At 44.1% G+C, this 14,419-nt stretch overlaps 1 protein-coding gene across 3 annotated transcripts in view; it reads right to left on the bottom strand.

The window, feature by feature from the left end:
• LOC148013049 (Protein kinase superfamily protein) overlaps window positions 1-13,637 on the bottom strand; it is a 50,527-nt gene extending 36,890 nt beyond the window's left edge. For 2 of the 3 annotated variants that reach the window (XR_015688802.1, XM_087667627.1), the window contains exons 1-5: window positions 11,982-13,637; window positions 11,280-11,840; window positions 10,887-11,015; window positions 10,644-10,779; window positions 10,438-10,507 (exon numbers count right to left, since the gene is read on the bottom strand). Coding sequence is in view for 2 of the 3 variants with exons in the window: in XM_087667627.1 (XP_087523753.1) it covers window positions 10,438-10,507; window positions 10,644-10,779; window positions 10,887-11,015; window positions 11,280-11,840; window positions 11,982-13,417 (2,332 nt within the window). In the remaining variant the exon portion in view is untranslated. The remainder of the gene's footprint in view (window positions 1-10,437; window positions 10,508-10,643; window positions 10,780-10,886; window positions 11,016-11,279; window positions 11,841-11,981) is intronic. The other variant, XM_087667626.1, reaches the window with a different exon arrangement.
• Window positions 13,638-14,419: the final 782 nt, after the last annotated feature.

Here is a 14,419-nt window from a genome sequence, read left to right as displayed (position 1 = left end):
GCAGAAAGAAAAGTAAACATCGCGCGAGAAGAGACTCGATGAAACATAAGAGAGAGAAGGAACTGTGAGAGTGCGCTGCGGAAGAGGAAATACGAACACGGAGGGAGAGAGAGAGAGAGAGCAGAAAATAAGGAAGAGAAATCTGCACTGACTAAAATGAATGCTGAATACACTGAAATGGACTGATCAGTCCCTGCACGCAGCCCACAGCATCAGTGAGGGCACCAGATCAGGCTGATGATGATGGCAGCACCACCACGGGGGAGAAGGAGTGTCAGAATCTGCAAGAAGACAAGTGATCAAGTGGGGAGGGGGGCTGCCTATAAATAGGCAACGGACAAACCCTAACCCTAACCCTAAAATGGGCGCAAACCCTAAAATGGGCGCAAACCCTAAAATTGCCCTAAAATGGGCGCCCCACAACAGTGACCAAAAAGTGGCCGGGCAGCCAATGGCTGCCCACTAAAAGAGGCCAAAAAGAAATACACATCCTAAGACAGCCAGTCAAGAGTGACTAGCCTCCCCCATCATAACACATGACAGACATGTCAGAGCTCCTAATGTCCTCGTCTGACTCAGACTGAGGCTCACAGGCAGGAGATGACAAGGCATGACAAACATGACTGCTAACACCCCCTCTCAGATCCTGGATGTGGCTGAAGGCCGAAGAGGAAATAGATCCTGGGGTGGCAAGAGGAATGCCAATGTCGATGAAGTCCGTCGATGTAGACTACCATTGAAGGAGCTCCTCACGATCCTGGGAATCCCCCTCTAAAACACTAGGGCCCAGGGAATCCACAGCCGCATCACCGAGATCGTCCCCCTCTGAAAGGGATGGGGGGTACGAGGGAACCACCGGAGGAGAAGGTGGGGGATGGCAAGGAACCTGTGGAATAGAAAGTGCACAAGCGGGAACGGGTGTAGCAATAGACTGCCTCGGAGGACCCTGCATCGAAGAAGGGGAATGGAGCCTGTAAAGCCCGCTCTCCTGCCAACCTGTAAATAAGACAACTCCTGTAAAAGAATCCTCAATAACAACGGCATGCTCGGTGAAGATCACTCGTGTGCCAAGCCACGTAAGGCCATAAACTGAGAGGAGGGAAAGGCCCAAATCCGGAACATGTAGGGCCTGTGAAAAGGAGCTCGAAGGTTGGTCGGTAAACAAAGGCAATGTGCCAACACCACTAATAGGACCGATAAAATGTCACCAACAGTGACTGAACCCTTTGATGGACGGAGATCCTGTAACAAATCAACTCGGGGAGTCATATGACTTGAAGCACCACTGTCCACTAACCAAGGCTGCGCAGAAGACACTGCAGCCACGGAAGAAGGATCCTCCTTCAAAGCATGGATATGAAGGAACACTGACTCAAGGGTAACAACCGGTGTAGAGGTAGAAGAAGGCTCCAATGTAGATCCACCCTTCGCTCCCGGACGAAGGTAAGGGTACTTCTTCCAACATTTCTCCTCTGAATGTGTCCTTTTCCCACATTGTGGGCACTTCAGTCTCTCTGAATCTGAGTCAGAGCCTGAAAAACTGTCATTCTTCTTAGCCTTTGACTTCTTCTTCTTCTTCTTCTGTCCTCCCGAACCTGCAACAAAGGCTCTAGTGGAGTCGGATCCACTAGCACTGACCTCTCTGAGTCGCTCGTCATGCTCCAAGACAAGCGGGGATAGCTCCTCCCATAGAAGCTTCTCACGGGTCCTCGATGTAAGAAGGCTGGTGTAGAAGACATCAAACCGAGGCGATGGCAGCTCAGCCAAAAGAATCATAGCCATGTCTTCAGAAGATATCGTCCGACCGAGGGATGCAAGCTCATCCCTCATATCCTGTAATCTGTTGATGTGGTCCTTCATGGAAGGACTATCATCAATAGCGAGCATCCGCAACTTCTTTTCAAGAGATATCCGGTGGGCAAACGTCTTCTGTTGATAGAGAGACGCGAGCTTTCTCCACACATCCGCTGCAGTCTTCAACCTCTGAACATGAACAAGGACAGAATCCTGCAAACTCGGAAAGAGGAAAGATCTGGCTCTAGAATTAAGCCGATCCCATAAGGTTGCACGATCCATAGATGTCCCATCTGCGGGATCCACCTGAGGCCGGGAAATAGGAACAGAAACAAGCTCCCAAAGATCGAAGGAGTCCAAGATACACTCCACCTTGCAGGACCATAGAGAAAAGTTGGAGCCATCCAACCGGTCCTCTTTGGGCAACTGAGGAAGTACGGGTACCTGTACAGGGGGTACCAAAGGCTGCATCGTCAGCCCACTGGAAGAGGCTCGCCGAGATACATGAATAGAAGGGGGACGGGAAAGAGGAATAGACTCTGGACGACGGTCCTCATGATAGAAATCACGCCTCCGTTCAGATGAGTATCGAGACAAAAGCTCGTCATCTGAGTCATCAAAGCCCGTAAACTGATGAGAAGACATCTTCCAATCTGCAAGACACCAAAGAAAACTTTGCCGATGCCGAATAATGACCAGCAGTATGGTCACCAATCACCAAAACGCAGGCGGGGGAGGCCTACAGACACCTGGAGCTGCAAAACACAAGGTTGTCTGATGAATATCACCAAGATAGAAGCTGCCAACACCAAAACGTAGCCTGGGAATAGATCGCCAACAGGAAAAGAGCCGCCTGGAGATGGAACGACAACCAGATCAGTAAAACGCAGACTGGAGGAGTGTCGCCCAGCTGAAGAAGTGGCCACCCTGACTGAAAACGCAAGCAGGAACTGGTTTGTGATGACGTGGCAGCCTCTGGAGGGGGGCGCCTTCAGCAAACGCAAGGCTCGTGACACATGGCAGCTTCTGGAGGGGACGCCTGCAGCAAACGCAAGGATGTTGACCTCCTGGAAGGGCCGCCTTGACTGTTGGGGATGAGGCCAACAGCAAACGCAAAGATTTGGGTGATCTCCCGCGTAAATCTCAGCTCCGTGTACTCTCCTTCGGCTCCGATACCATGTGAGAGTGCGCTGCGGAAGAGGAAATACAAACACGGAGGGAGAGAGAGAGAGAGAAAGCAGAAAATAAGGAAGAGAAATCTGCACTGACTAAAATGAATGCTGAATACACTGAAATGGAGTGATCAGTCCCTGCACGCAGCCCACAGCGTCAATGAGGGCACCAGATCAGGCTGATGATGATGGCAGCACCACCACGGGGGAGGAGTGTCGGAATCTGCAAGAAGACAAGTGATCAAGTGGGGAGGGGGGCTGCCTATAAATAGGCAACGGACAAACCCTAACCCTAACCCTAAAATGGACGTAAACCCTAAAATGGGCGCAAACCCTAAAAATGCCCTAAAATGGGCGCCCCACAACAGTGACCAAAAAGTGGCCGGGCAGCCAATGGCTGCCCACTAAAAGAGGCCAAAAAGAAATACACATCCTGAGACAGCCAGTCAAGAGTGACTAGCCTCCCCCATCATAACACATGACAGACATGTCACATCTCCTAATGTCCTCATCTGACTCAGACTGAGGCTCACAGGCAGGAGATGACAAGGCATGACAAACATGACTGCTAACAGGAACAAACTAAAAAATGGCTGAAAGTTACAAGGCTGCAACGGTCAGCCCCAACATGCAATAATGAGCATCAATGTGAATGCTAGTCACTAGCAGGGGATGAGAGAGAATAAGGAGAGTTGGCTGAACAATGATCACAATGGATGAATGATGGATGAATGATGGATGGATGAATGAATGAGGGGACAGGCTGTCTATAAATAGGCAAACTAGGCCACAAGTGGCCAAACCCAAAATGTGGGCACCCAAGACAATCTATAATGCCCAAAACGAAACGCATTGATGTACCCTCCATCTCTAAGTGTTTAAAGCACATAAAGTGGCAAACAATGACAATGTCAAAGCTCCTAACATCCTAGTCTTGAGGTTCATAGGTGAGAGATGATGTCAAAAGTGGATGCAGCAATGGAAGCATGAAAGAATGCTGAAATAAACTGCTGAACACAAGACATGGTATCAGATTTCAAGATCTACACTCCTATGTCGTTTTTGCTGATTACAGGTCTTTTGCTGCTGATCATTGACTGTTGCCACCTCCTTACAGCCCGGTGCCACCTGTTTGCTGCAAATCACCATGTTTCCAGCCTCTGCAATCTGTGTTAACTGCATTACTTGCTCCAGTGTTTTGTCTCCAGCAGTCTATGTTATCAATTTCTGCATTCTTTTATTGTGATACTACTGCATTTAGTGCCTGTTTTGTTTGCATTTTGACTCATACAAGCTAGGCAACTGTATTTTCAGGTTCTATTGGCTGTAATCTTCACTTTTGTCTCTGTTTGATCGGATTTTGTCCTTTTGCAACAACTATTTTGTGATCAGCTATCTCTACATTGTGTGTGAACTTTGATCTGTGCAATCTATGCTATGCTTGGCTTTCCTGTCCCTCTCCTCCTTTTCTTTCCTTTATTTTCTCTTTCTATCCTCTCCAAATGGCTCCCCCCTATTGTTCTACTCATGACAAATTGCACAATCTTGATTACCTAACATGGAGTGCTGTTATGAAAGCATGGTTTGTGTAAAAGCAGTTATGGTACATTGCTTCTAGAGATTTTGAACGTCTTGAGCATCCCACTCTCTTCTTGCTGATTTCAACAAGGACAACTATGAAAAAGTTGTGCTCACATGGGATAACAATGATGCCCGTACATATTCTACTCTTCTTCGCAATATCTCTAAAGAAGTTCTTCCAACATTCACCTCCTACAGAACCACTTGAACAATATGGGTGAAGCTTCACATCTTGTACGAGTATCCCTCAACTATGCCTGCAGTTACCATTTATGGACAACTCCAACAGATGAAGTTTGACCTGAAGGATACTCCATACATCTGGCTCTTAAAAATGGTCAAGAATTGATCCTTCATGATATTGATGTTAGGTATGTACTTGGCATTAAGAAGAGTTTACTTTCTGTTGAGCAACTGGACAGCAAGGATTACTTCACTACCTTTAGTGGTGGAATGTGGAATATATAAGAAAGGGTCTATGCTACTCACTAAAGGTGATAAAAAGGAAACTCTATATTATCTTCACTACAAGGCACTTCCTGGAAAGTTTATTACAGTTGCTGAAGTGCAATTACACATGGAGTTATGGAACAAGCATCTTGGACACATGAGCCAAAAGGGTTTACAGTCACTTTCTTCACTTGGAAGAGTTGATATGAAAAACTCAAAACTTGACTTTTGTGATGAATGTGTTTTGGGAAAACATGTAAAGAGTTTATACTCTCATGGAGCCTCTAGGAAGGCATGTATCTTGGATTTAGTCCATTCTGATGTATATACTGTGCCAATAAAAACTCAGAGTGGTTTTCATTATTTTGTGTCTTTTATTGATGACCATTCTAGAAACCTATGGGTTTACTTGCTTAAGTAGAAAAGCAAGGCATTGGACACCTTTAAAAGGTTTTATGCATTTGTTAGTACCCAAAAGGGCTTAAAATTAAATTGCATGAGAACAAACAACGGGAGAGGGTATATATCTAAAGAATTCAATAAGTTTTGTGATGTCAATGCGATTAAACGAGAGCTTACAGCTCCTTATAATCCATCATCTAATGGTGTGACTGAGCGAATGAATCACACTTTAAGTGAGAAGATTCCGTGCATGCTGTTCACAGCTAATCTCCCACAATCATTTTGGGAAGAGGCGCTTAAAACCGCGGTGCATATTTGCAACCAATCTCCGTATCATGCACTTAAAAGTGGCATCCTTGAAGAGATTTGGTCGGACAAACCTACTTCATATGACCACTTAAAGGGTCTTTGGCTACAAATGCTATGTACATGTACATGTTGATAGCAGAACCAAACTTGACATGAAATCCCATAAAGGCATCTTCATGGTTTATGGAGATGAAGGTGAAATGGGCTATAGAGTTTGGGTTCCAAGCATGAATAAGATGCTAGCAACCAAGATGTGGTATTTAATGAGTCAAAGCTACTGAAAAAAGCCACATCTAATAACTTGCACAAAAAGAAAGTGAAATTTCAGCATGATCAACCACTTGAACAACCATCAGCCCCACTAAAAATTCAGCTCTATTCGATGCTGGTTATGATAAGCAACGTGTCATTATTGAGCCAGAATAAAATGGGTAGCAAAGGGATGCTGAAAATCAGTTTGGGCAACAAAACCAACATGCTGAAAATGAATTATAGCAACCTAAAAATGTATTACATCAACCTGAACATGCAGTTCAGCAGCCAAATAATAAGGTTATTGAGATTCCTTTGGATGTGGATCCATTGCCTGATAACATAGATCACTGGGTAAGGTCTACATGTGCCAAGAGACCCATACAGAGGTTTGATCCCTCTTTGGACTGCATTTTGCTCATAGATGAGCGTGAGCCTCTCACATATAAAGAGGTATCATGTGAGCTAAAGAAAAAGTGGGAGCTAGCTATGCAAGAAGGAATGAAGTCATTGTATCAAAATAATACTTGGGATTTGGTTCCATTGCCCAAAGATAGGAAAGATATTCTGAAAAATGGATCTATAGAATCAAATGTGGATGGCAAACCCAAATACAAAGCCAAGCTTGTGGCTAAGGGCTATGCACAAAAAGCGGGGATTAACTTTTAGGAAGTCTTTTCACCTATTGTCAAAATGACCACTCTTCACGTATTGCTTGCTATCGTAGAATCTATGGATCTTGAACTTGATCAGATGGATATTAGAACTACGTTCTTGCATGGTGATTTAGAAAAAGAGTTGTATATTACACAGCCAGAAGGCTTTGTTATTCCAAGAAAGAAGCACTTGGTGTGTAGGCTTAAAAAAAGCTTATATGGTTTAAAACAAGCTCCAAGATAGTAGTATAAAAAGTTTGATGCCTTCATGCTCTCACATGGGTTTAAAAGAAACAATGAATATCATTGCTTATATATAAAGAAGGCCGATGATGGAAGCTTATAATACTTGTGCTTTATGTGGATGATATGCTTATTTCTGGTAAGCATAAAAGCCAAGTTAATGCATTGAAAGATAGCTGAATTCCGCCTTTTCCATGAAGGACTTGGGTGCAACTGAACAAATTTTGGGCAAGCATATGACAAGAGATAGAGAGTAGTAGTTCTTATTTCTCTCACAAGAAAAGTACATCAAAATTGTACTTTATCATTTTTCTATGGCAAATGCTAAGCCACTTCGTGTTCCTTTACCACCATACCTTAAGTTTAGCAAAGTAGATTGCCCAAAAGATGATAAGGCAGCCAACTCTATGAAGGGTGTTCCTTATACTTCAGCTTGTGGTTCACTCATGAATGCTATGGTTGCTAGAAGACCTGACATTGCTCATGGAATGGGAGTTGTGAGCAGGTTTATGTCAAATCCTGGCAAAGCACACTAGGAAGCAGTGAAATGCATCTTCTGGTACCTTAAGGGCACATAAACAAAACGTATTTACTATGGAAAGGGTATGTTAGATCTATTGTGATGCAGTGACAAGTGACTTGGATACTTGCAAGTCTACTAGCAGGTACATATTTACCTTGACTGGTGGGGCAATTTCTTGGTGCTCTAGATTGCAAAAGATAGTAGCACTTTCTACCACTAAGGCTGAATATATTTCAACCACTAAAGCTTCGAAAGAAGATATTTGGCTTGGTCATTTAGTCAAGGATTTTGGGCTGCCCACCAAAACACCTATACTTGGATATGATAGCTAAGAGTGTTGTATGCTTGGCTAAGAATGCCCTGTTTCGGACACATACCAAACATATTGGTATGCGGTATCACTTTATCAGACAGGTTCTCGATGATGGTCTAGTCACACTGACTAAGATCAAAACGCAAGATAACCCTGCAGATGTTCTTACTAAAAGTCTTGCAAAGGCTCAACATGAGCATTGCATTTAACTAGTAGGGGTTGGTTAAAGATTCGCTTAGGACCTTTAAGAGGGAGGTTGTTAGGTGTAAAGGCCCTTACACTACTCCTGTATATATTAATTTACACGAACACACCTTTGTGAGTGTAAGTGTACCGTACCCCAAGTATAAATACATTATTTTATTATTTATGTATACCACACTAGTACACATCTCTCTCTCGACTCTTCACTCTCACACTACACTGAACAACTGCACACACCTCAATTGACACACATTTCTCGAATGCTTCCTCACGTACTCTTCAACAGCGTTACGGAAGAAGCAATCGAAGAAGAAGAAGAAGAAGAGTAGTAGTAAAGACTTCTTCGGAAGTCTATCATCATCTTCTCGTACAAATTCCAATTCTGACGTTTCGGCCAAGGTGAAGGCCAAGGCCTCAACAAGCTCATCTTCTGCAAAGAAGACAAAGCTGCAAAGGCCATGAAGACCTCCTCCGCCCTCCAACCCTAATGATGCTACTATCCCTCATGACTCTCCAATGCCAAAGAGGGAGTGTGAGAGGGTGGTTGTGATGGGGCTTCCTAGCCTTACCAATATGCAAGTGCAATGTGAATAGAGTGAGGCTTCTCACACGCATCAAACTCTAGTAGGTATGAAATCCTCGAGTTGCAGTTGACATCCATTTGCTTAACAAAGAGTGTCCTTTGCTCCTAGTCTATGTTCACATGAGACACTTTGGCGATCTAGTCAAAGGCAAGGAGTCCATGGTCATGAAGAGCTTTCAATGAAGCTAGTTCTTGACAAGCATTGAATCTACTATGGCTACTTTCTCCTTTCAAAGATTCATATAATCAACATCAACATTAGAGCCTTTTCAAGACACTTGTTGGTAGCTTGATCACCAACTGCTCAGGTATCCATGGTTTTCTCCAAGTGTCATCAATGTATGTACTATGATAAACCATTATTGTTTGTATTATGCTGATCAGCCATAATCTATTAGTGTTAGCAAATTGTACATCTCATGGAATAGAGTCTGTGCTTTAGTGGGCATTTCTATATTTTGTGCTGGGGAGGGATGAGGCTGGCCACCCTGCTTTTTGGGGACAAGTTCTGAACTAACTAAATTACCCAGTATGGGCTGCCCAACTAGCCATCTACTTAGGTACTCTTGTTGTCTCTTTACAGGCAGCTCCCTCCTCATTCATTCACTTCTATTGCTTCTTGGTGAAGAGAGGAGACCATGCCCACTACTAATGAGTCCGAACCTAGAGCTTTGAGTTGTCTTGTGCCTTGGTATATGGATTCTATTTCTTGAGCATATTCTTTTTGAGTTATTTAGTTCTTTGTAGTATTCTTCTTTTTTCTTTGTGTTTGTGTAGTCTATTACTGCAGTTTCTCACACTTCCATTGCTGCCCCCTACTCTGACAAATACTTTATGCTAATAATTCATTTCCCATGTTGAAGGTCCTTCCTTTGTTTCCTCAAATAATGAGGACTCTCTTTCCATACCTTTTTTCCTCTTCTTCACTTTTCTCTTCCAAAGCTCTTTAGATTACGATGCTGAACAATTTCTTCATATCTTCCATGTCATGAAGAGTAATAATCACATCAAGATCCTCTTATAATTATATTTGCCTCTCTCTTCTTAGGGTAACTTTTGGGCCTAAGAGGGAGTATTGAAAAACCAAAACCATTAGATGCAATAGCCCCCTTGTACTTAAATGCCATCAAGACCATGTCACCATTATCCTCAGCTCCTGCATTTGCTGCCAGCAGGACTTCACAACTGCCTTCACATACATTCTCAATTCAGTGTGCCACCCTGCTGTTCACCAGTTATCAGGAGCATTCTTGGGCTACTGGTCATCATTCCTTCTCAGCCAGATCTGTACTTTGCAGATTTTGGTCTGATCCCACTGCTCCCAACCTTATTCAGAGCAGCTCTCATCTTCCTCCTTGCCTATAGCTCTTGAAAACTGTTTCATTCCCTCTAATCCTGTCCATCATCAACCAGTGTCTTCTCCGACATTCTCTTTCCTAGAGGACTGCATCTCGCACCCTCCACAAAGCATCCTCATCCACACATGTTGCCACCTGATCAACTAGGACAATGAAATCATTTTCGAGCTCTACTCAACATCATCAACTCAACTCTACTCACCTCAATACTGATCCTAGGGACAACAAACCCCAAGGCTCCTCTGTCGTATAAGCACTACATGATTCATCATTTTATTCATCTTCTATGTGTTTAGAGTTCTGTGTCTCAATGTTTCCCATACACACTTTGTGTTCCTCCCCACAAACCCTACAATTTCTTTTTAATTATGTCATATGAATTACAAGATCTTAAAAAACAACAAAATATCCTTGTGAAATATTGGTCACATGAACATAGAACATCAATTCTGGAGACACAAGCATTACAATATCAGTTATGGAGGCACAAGCTTATGCATAATCATGAAGCACATAGAATATCAATTGTAGAGGCACAATCTTATGTCATGCAGATTACAAATGAATGAAGATACAACCCTGCATAATATTGATCACCTGAAGAACATAGAATACCAGTTGTCGAGGCACAATCATGTGTAGTGAGGCTTATGTAAAATCTGCAATTCTGGTGTATGTAGTATGGATTACAAAACAGCCATGTAATACGAGTTGTTAAACACACCCTGATATGTATACTTTGACATCAGATAAAAAATGCATCCAGATTTACAGGCTCAAATAAGGTGCTAAAGTGGACATACCTTGTCAAGTTGATCCACCTCACTTTTCCCATTGAAAAGAGGCTCCTTTGCCAGGAACTCTGCCATAATGCAGCCCAGAGACCACATATCTACAGCTGTTGAGTATTGCTTGGCACCAAGGAGTAATTCTGGTGCCCTGTCAAGTTCCAATATTTAAAAATTTCAGGTTTTATGACAGGTATCAAATGCACTGATCAGAAGATCCAACTTCATCCTACTTGTCCATCAGAAAGTACAGTTTACCTATACCAAAGAGTAACAACCATGTGTGTATATGTTTTAAGAGGGCTTCCATACTGCCTTGCTAGTCCAAAATCACATATCTTAAGTTCACCGCGATTGTTTAAAAGAAGATTTGAAGTCTTCAAATCCCTGTAAAAGAGGCTTATCAGATATCTGCTCCAGAGTTCAATAATTTGCAACTCAACCATAAAGCTCTTCTTTTTTTCTTTTTTTCTTTGTGTGTGCGTGTTTTGCAGGGTTTTTTTTCCCCCTTTTCTTTTGTTTGGGAGGGCAGGGAGGCTTTTTGGGTGTGGGGGGGGGGGGGGGGGGGGGGGGGGGGGGGGTGGTGGCGGGGCGGGGGGGGTTGGGGTTGGTGTTTAGGGTGTGCACGCAGGGAGAGAGCAAAAGAGAGACCTGTGCAAAACCCAGTTGTCATGTAGATATTTGACACCTTCAAATAGCTGCAGCATTAGGCATTTCACCTCACTCTGGCTGAATGGCTGTTTTATTGTTTCCATAAGCCCTTTCAAATCATGCTCCATGTATTCCATTACCATATATATACTATCAAGGTTACTGCCTACTACAACTTCTTTGACATCCACAACAGAAGGATGGTGAATTGAAAGTAATACATTGATCTCTCTCAAAGAGGTCATAGGGAAACCTTCCCTCTCTTTCTCCATCTTTACTTTTTTCAAAGCAACAATCTCTCCTGTTTTTTTATTTCGAGCCCTATAAACTACACCATAAGTACCTTCATCTATTTTGTTCAATTTTTCAAATTCATCAACACTTCTGCACCCTTGCAGCATATTAATCATCCGCTGAGGTGGAGCTGGAGGTACAGGCGGAGGTTCTTCCTCTTCAGAGTCGACCTCTGGATGCTCTTCCTCCTCTTCATCATGTTCGGCTTCATCATCAATGTCCATGAGCTCCCGTTCATTCAATTCCCTATCATACTGTTCATCTAACCTGAATATCAGTAATTGTTAGTTCCACAATGTCACTATGATTCCAATACAATGCAGCAATTGATGAAGATCATTAACTACAACAAATAAAAGCTTGAAACTTTAGAAAAACTGCTTTGTCACTTTTTTGAGGAATACTGACCGGACATCCGGCTCCTTAATTCCACCTGATCCTTCTGCCAGGCTCTCAAACTTATCTTTCACATATTCCCCAGGTTCAGGGGACATACTGTTTTCACTAGCCTGCCGGCCTCCATTTTCATCTGATGATAAATGACCTTCATCACTCTCTGAACTATGAGGGTGTCTAGCCTTTGACTTTCCAATGCTTGTATATGGTGATCTCCCTTCACTTGGGGATGCAGTCTCCTCTGCCCAACGGGATGCTGCAATATTTATGCGGGGGACCGGGCCCATCTCAGCTTCATCAACTTGAGGAGGTGTATCAAATAAGTGGCCCAGAAGAGGCTCATCCTGTGTATATGGACTATTCATCTGTGTCTCTGCTTCTTTTTGGTCTTTATCTGCACTGCTGTCAGAATAATGTGTGTGCTTTGGTGACGGAGGAGATGGGGTGAAAGACCGACTTGATTCAGATGCCTTCTGCGATGCTGCTGCCTTTGAAGGTGGCAAATGGAGTGCCCTTGCAGCTGAAACATTTGCACCAGAAAAAGGAGGTGTAGAGCTTCGACCAGTGGAGCTTATAGGTGGCGTTCCCCGTGCAACATTTGAGGGAGGTGTATTGTGTTTGGGAGTGGCACTGCGTGATACGGGCAGAGGGGGTGGGGGAGGAAGAGGTAATTGTGGTGAAAGAGATGCACTTGGAGGGGGAGGGGGCAAAGGAGGCGAAGCTAACTGCCGTGACTTTGCAGGGCTTGCCTTTGACAGCGACGCCCCAGCCGTGCTGGAGAAGCTTGAGCCTTTCTGCAAGTGGGGTTTTTCATCGAGGTCCCAGACAATTGGGGAGAACTTTCTTTTCTTGGGTACTGCAGCAGAGCTGGGGCTGTCTCCTTTGCTCACATCACCGTCATTGCCTCCTTGATGATGTTGGGAACGCTTCGAGGCCGACCGTCCTGAGGAGCGCTGTCCTGCAACGGCACCATCCCCTGCCTCCTCTGACCTGCTGCCGCTAGACAGCTCACCTGGCTCTCGTTCTGTGTCCTTTTCCCTTTGTCCAGATAAGCTGCTACTGCTATCCGGTGAATCCTCACTTGACAAAGACCGAGAAAGCCTGAGAAAGCCTGCCTTACTGCTTGTAGCACCTGATGACGGTCTATCCGTTACTGCACGGTTGAAATCTGCATCATCTTGCCTGTATCTCCCTCTGTCTCTATCTCTATCTCTATCTCTATCTCTTTCTCTTTCTCTGTCCTTATCTCGATGCCGGTCTGAGTCACGGTCGTGAAGCTTATCCCTGTCCTTGTCCTTACTATGGTAGGGATCTCTACCATCATGATGATCCCTGTCACGATAACTGTAGTCTCTGCTGCTGTCACGTTCTGCAAAATACGAGGAGGAGTTGGAATTTACCCTAGAACGAGAGGAGGACAATGATTGGGAATGGTGCCGACCTGCCATGAGAGCTTTGCTGCAACCGATCAATCAATACTGTTGATCATGCCGGTGTCTACAAATCCAGGCAAAACACACCTGCTTCACCGAATAGAAATGCTGGCAAATACAAGATGTCGATGGAGTAGGGTAGCGAGAAGTTCACTGACACAGGATTCTGTACAGTCTTCCTGGCATGAAATTGAAAGGGCCAAAGGGAGGGAGGAGAGGGTATAGGGCGACCCTTTATGGACTCCTCTGGTGTCGCGCTTTCGACCAATGGCTGGTTTTTTTAACTTGACTAATATTTTGAAAGTTACTGAATTTTATATAAAGGCTTTCTTTCCTCTCTTATTTTTGTGGATTTTTTTAACCCTAAACTAACACTAGGCGCTCTGCGCCTAGACTCGACCCGGTGCTTCTCGTGGGAGCGGGCGCAATTTTTGAGGCGAGGGCAGGTACTGGACGCGTGGTACCCGCCCCGCATTTCTTTGTGGGGAGGTTGGGGCTGCCACATGGCACCTGCCCCCACCTCCCCTTAACTAATAGTAAAGATTTTGAAGCTTTGGAAACGTGAAATTAGAAAGAAGCGTAGAGTGTTTTACTGCATTGGTTTGAAAGTTGTGCTTATGAGTAGAGTTTGACTTTGATAATCATTTGTCAGAGTCGATGCTATAAGTTCTCGTGCTACAAATTACAATAATATAGGAGAATCGGTGGTTCAAGGGAGGCTACAATAAGATTGAACCAAAGGTTCGTTGAGTCTCGAGGCAGACACGATGCTACAAAGGGCAATATAGAAGTACAATGTGAAGATCTAGTGGTGGTAAGGGTGTGCCCTAGTGCTAGGGCACATTGTGTTGCCTGCATTGGTACAACCATTTGAACCCTAGTGTGGAGCAGCATTGTGGTAATTAAGGACACTACCTTTTTGGCTACCCATAAGTGCTTGAGCAATTTTTCAATGGCCATCACCCTACCACACTAACAATGCCATCACAAACCAACCAACCAACCCCGTTCGTCTGT

Source organism: Lygodium microphyllum, chromosome 26 (genome assembly GCF_053477565.2).
Source record: "Lygodium microphyllum isolate KBCC chromosome 26, Lygodium_microphyllum_v1.1.10, whole genome shotgun sequence".
In the NCBI taxonomy this organism is placed as follows: Eukaryota; Viridiplantae; Streptophyta; class Polypodiopsida; order Schizaeales; family Lygodiaceae; genus Lygodium; species Lygodium microphyllum.
This window is presented reverse-complemented; position numbering and strand designations above follow the sequence as displayed.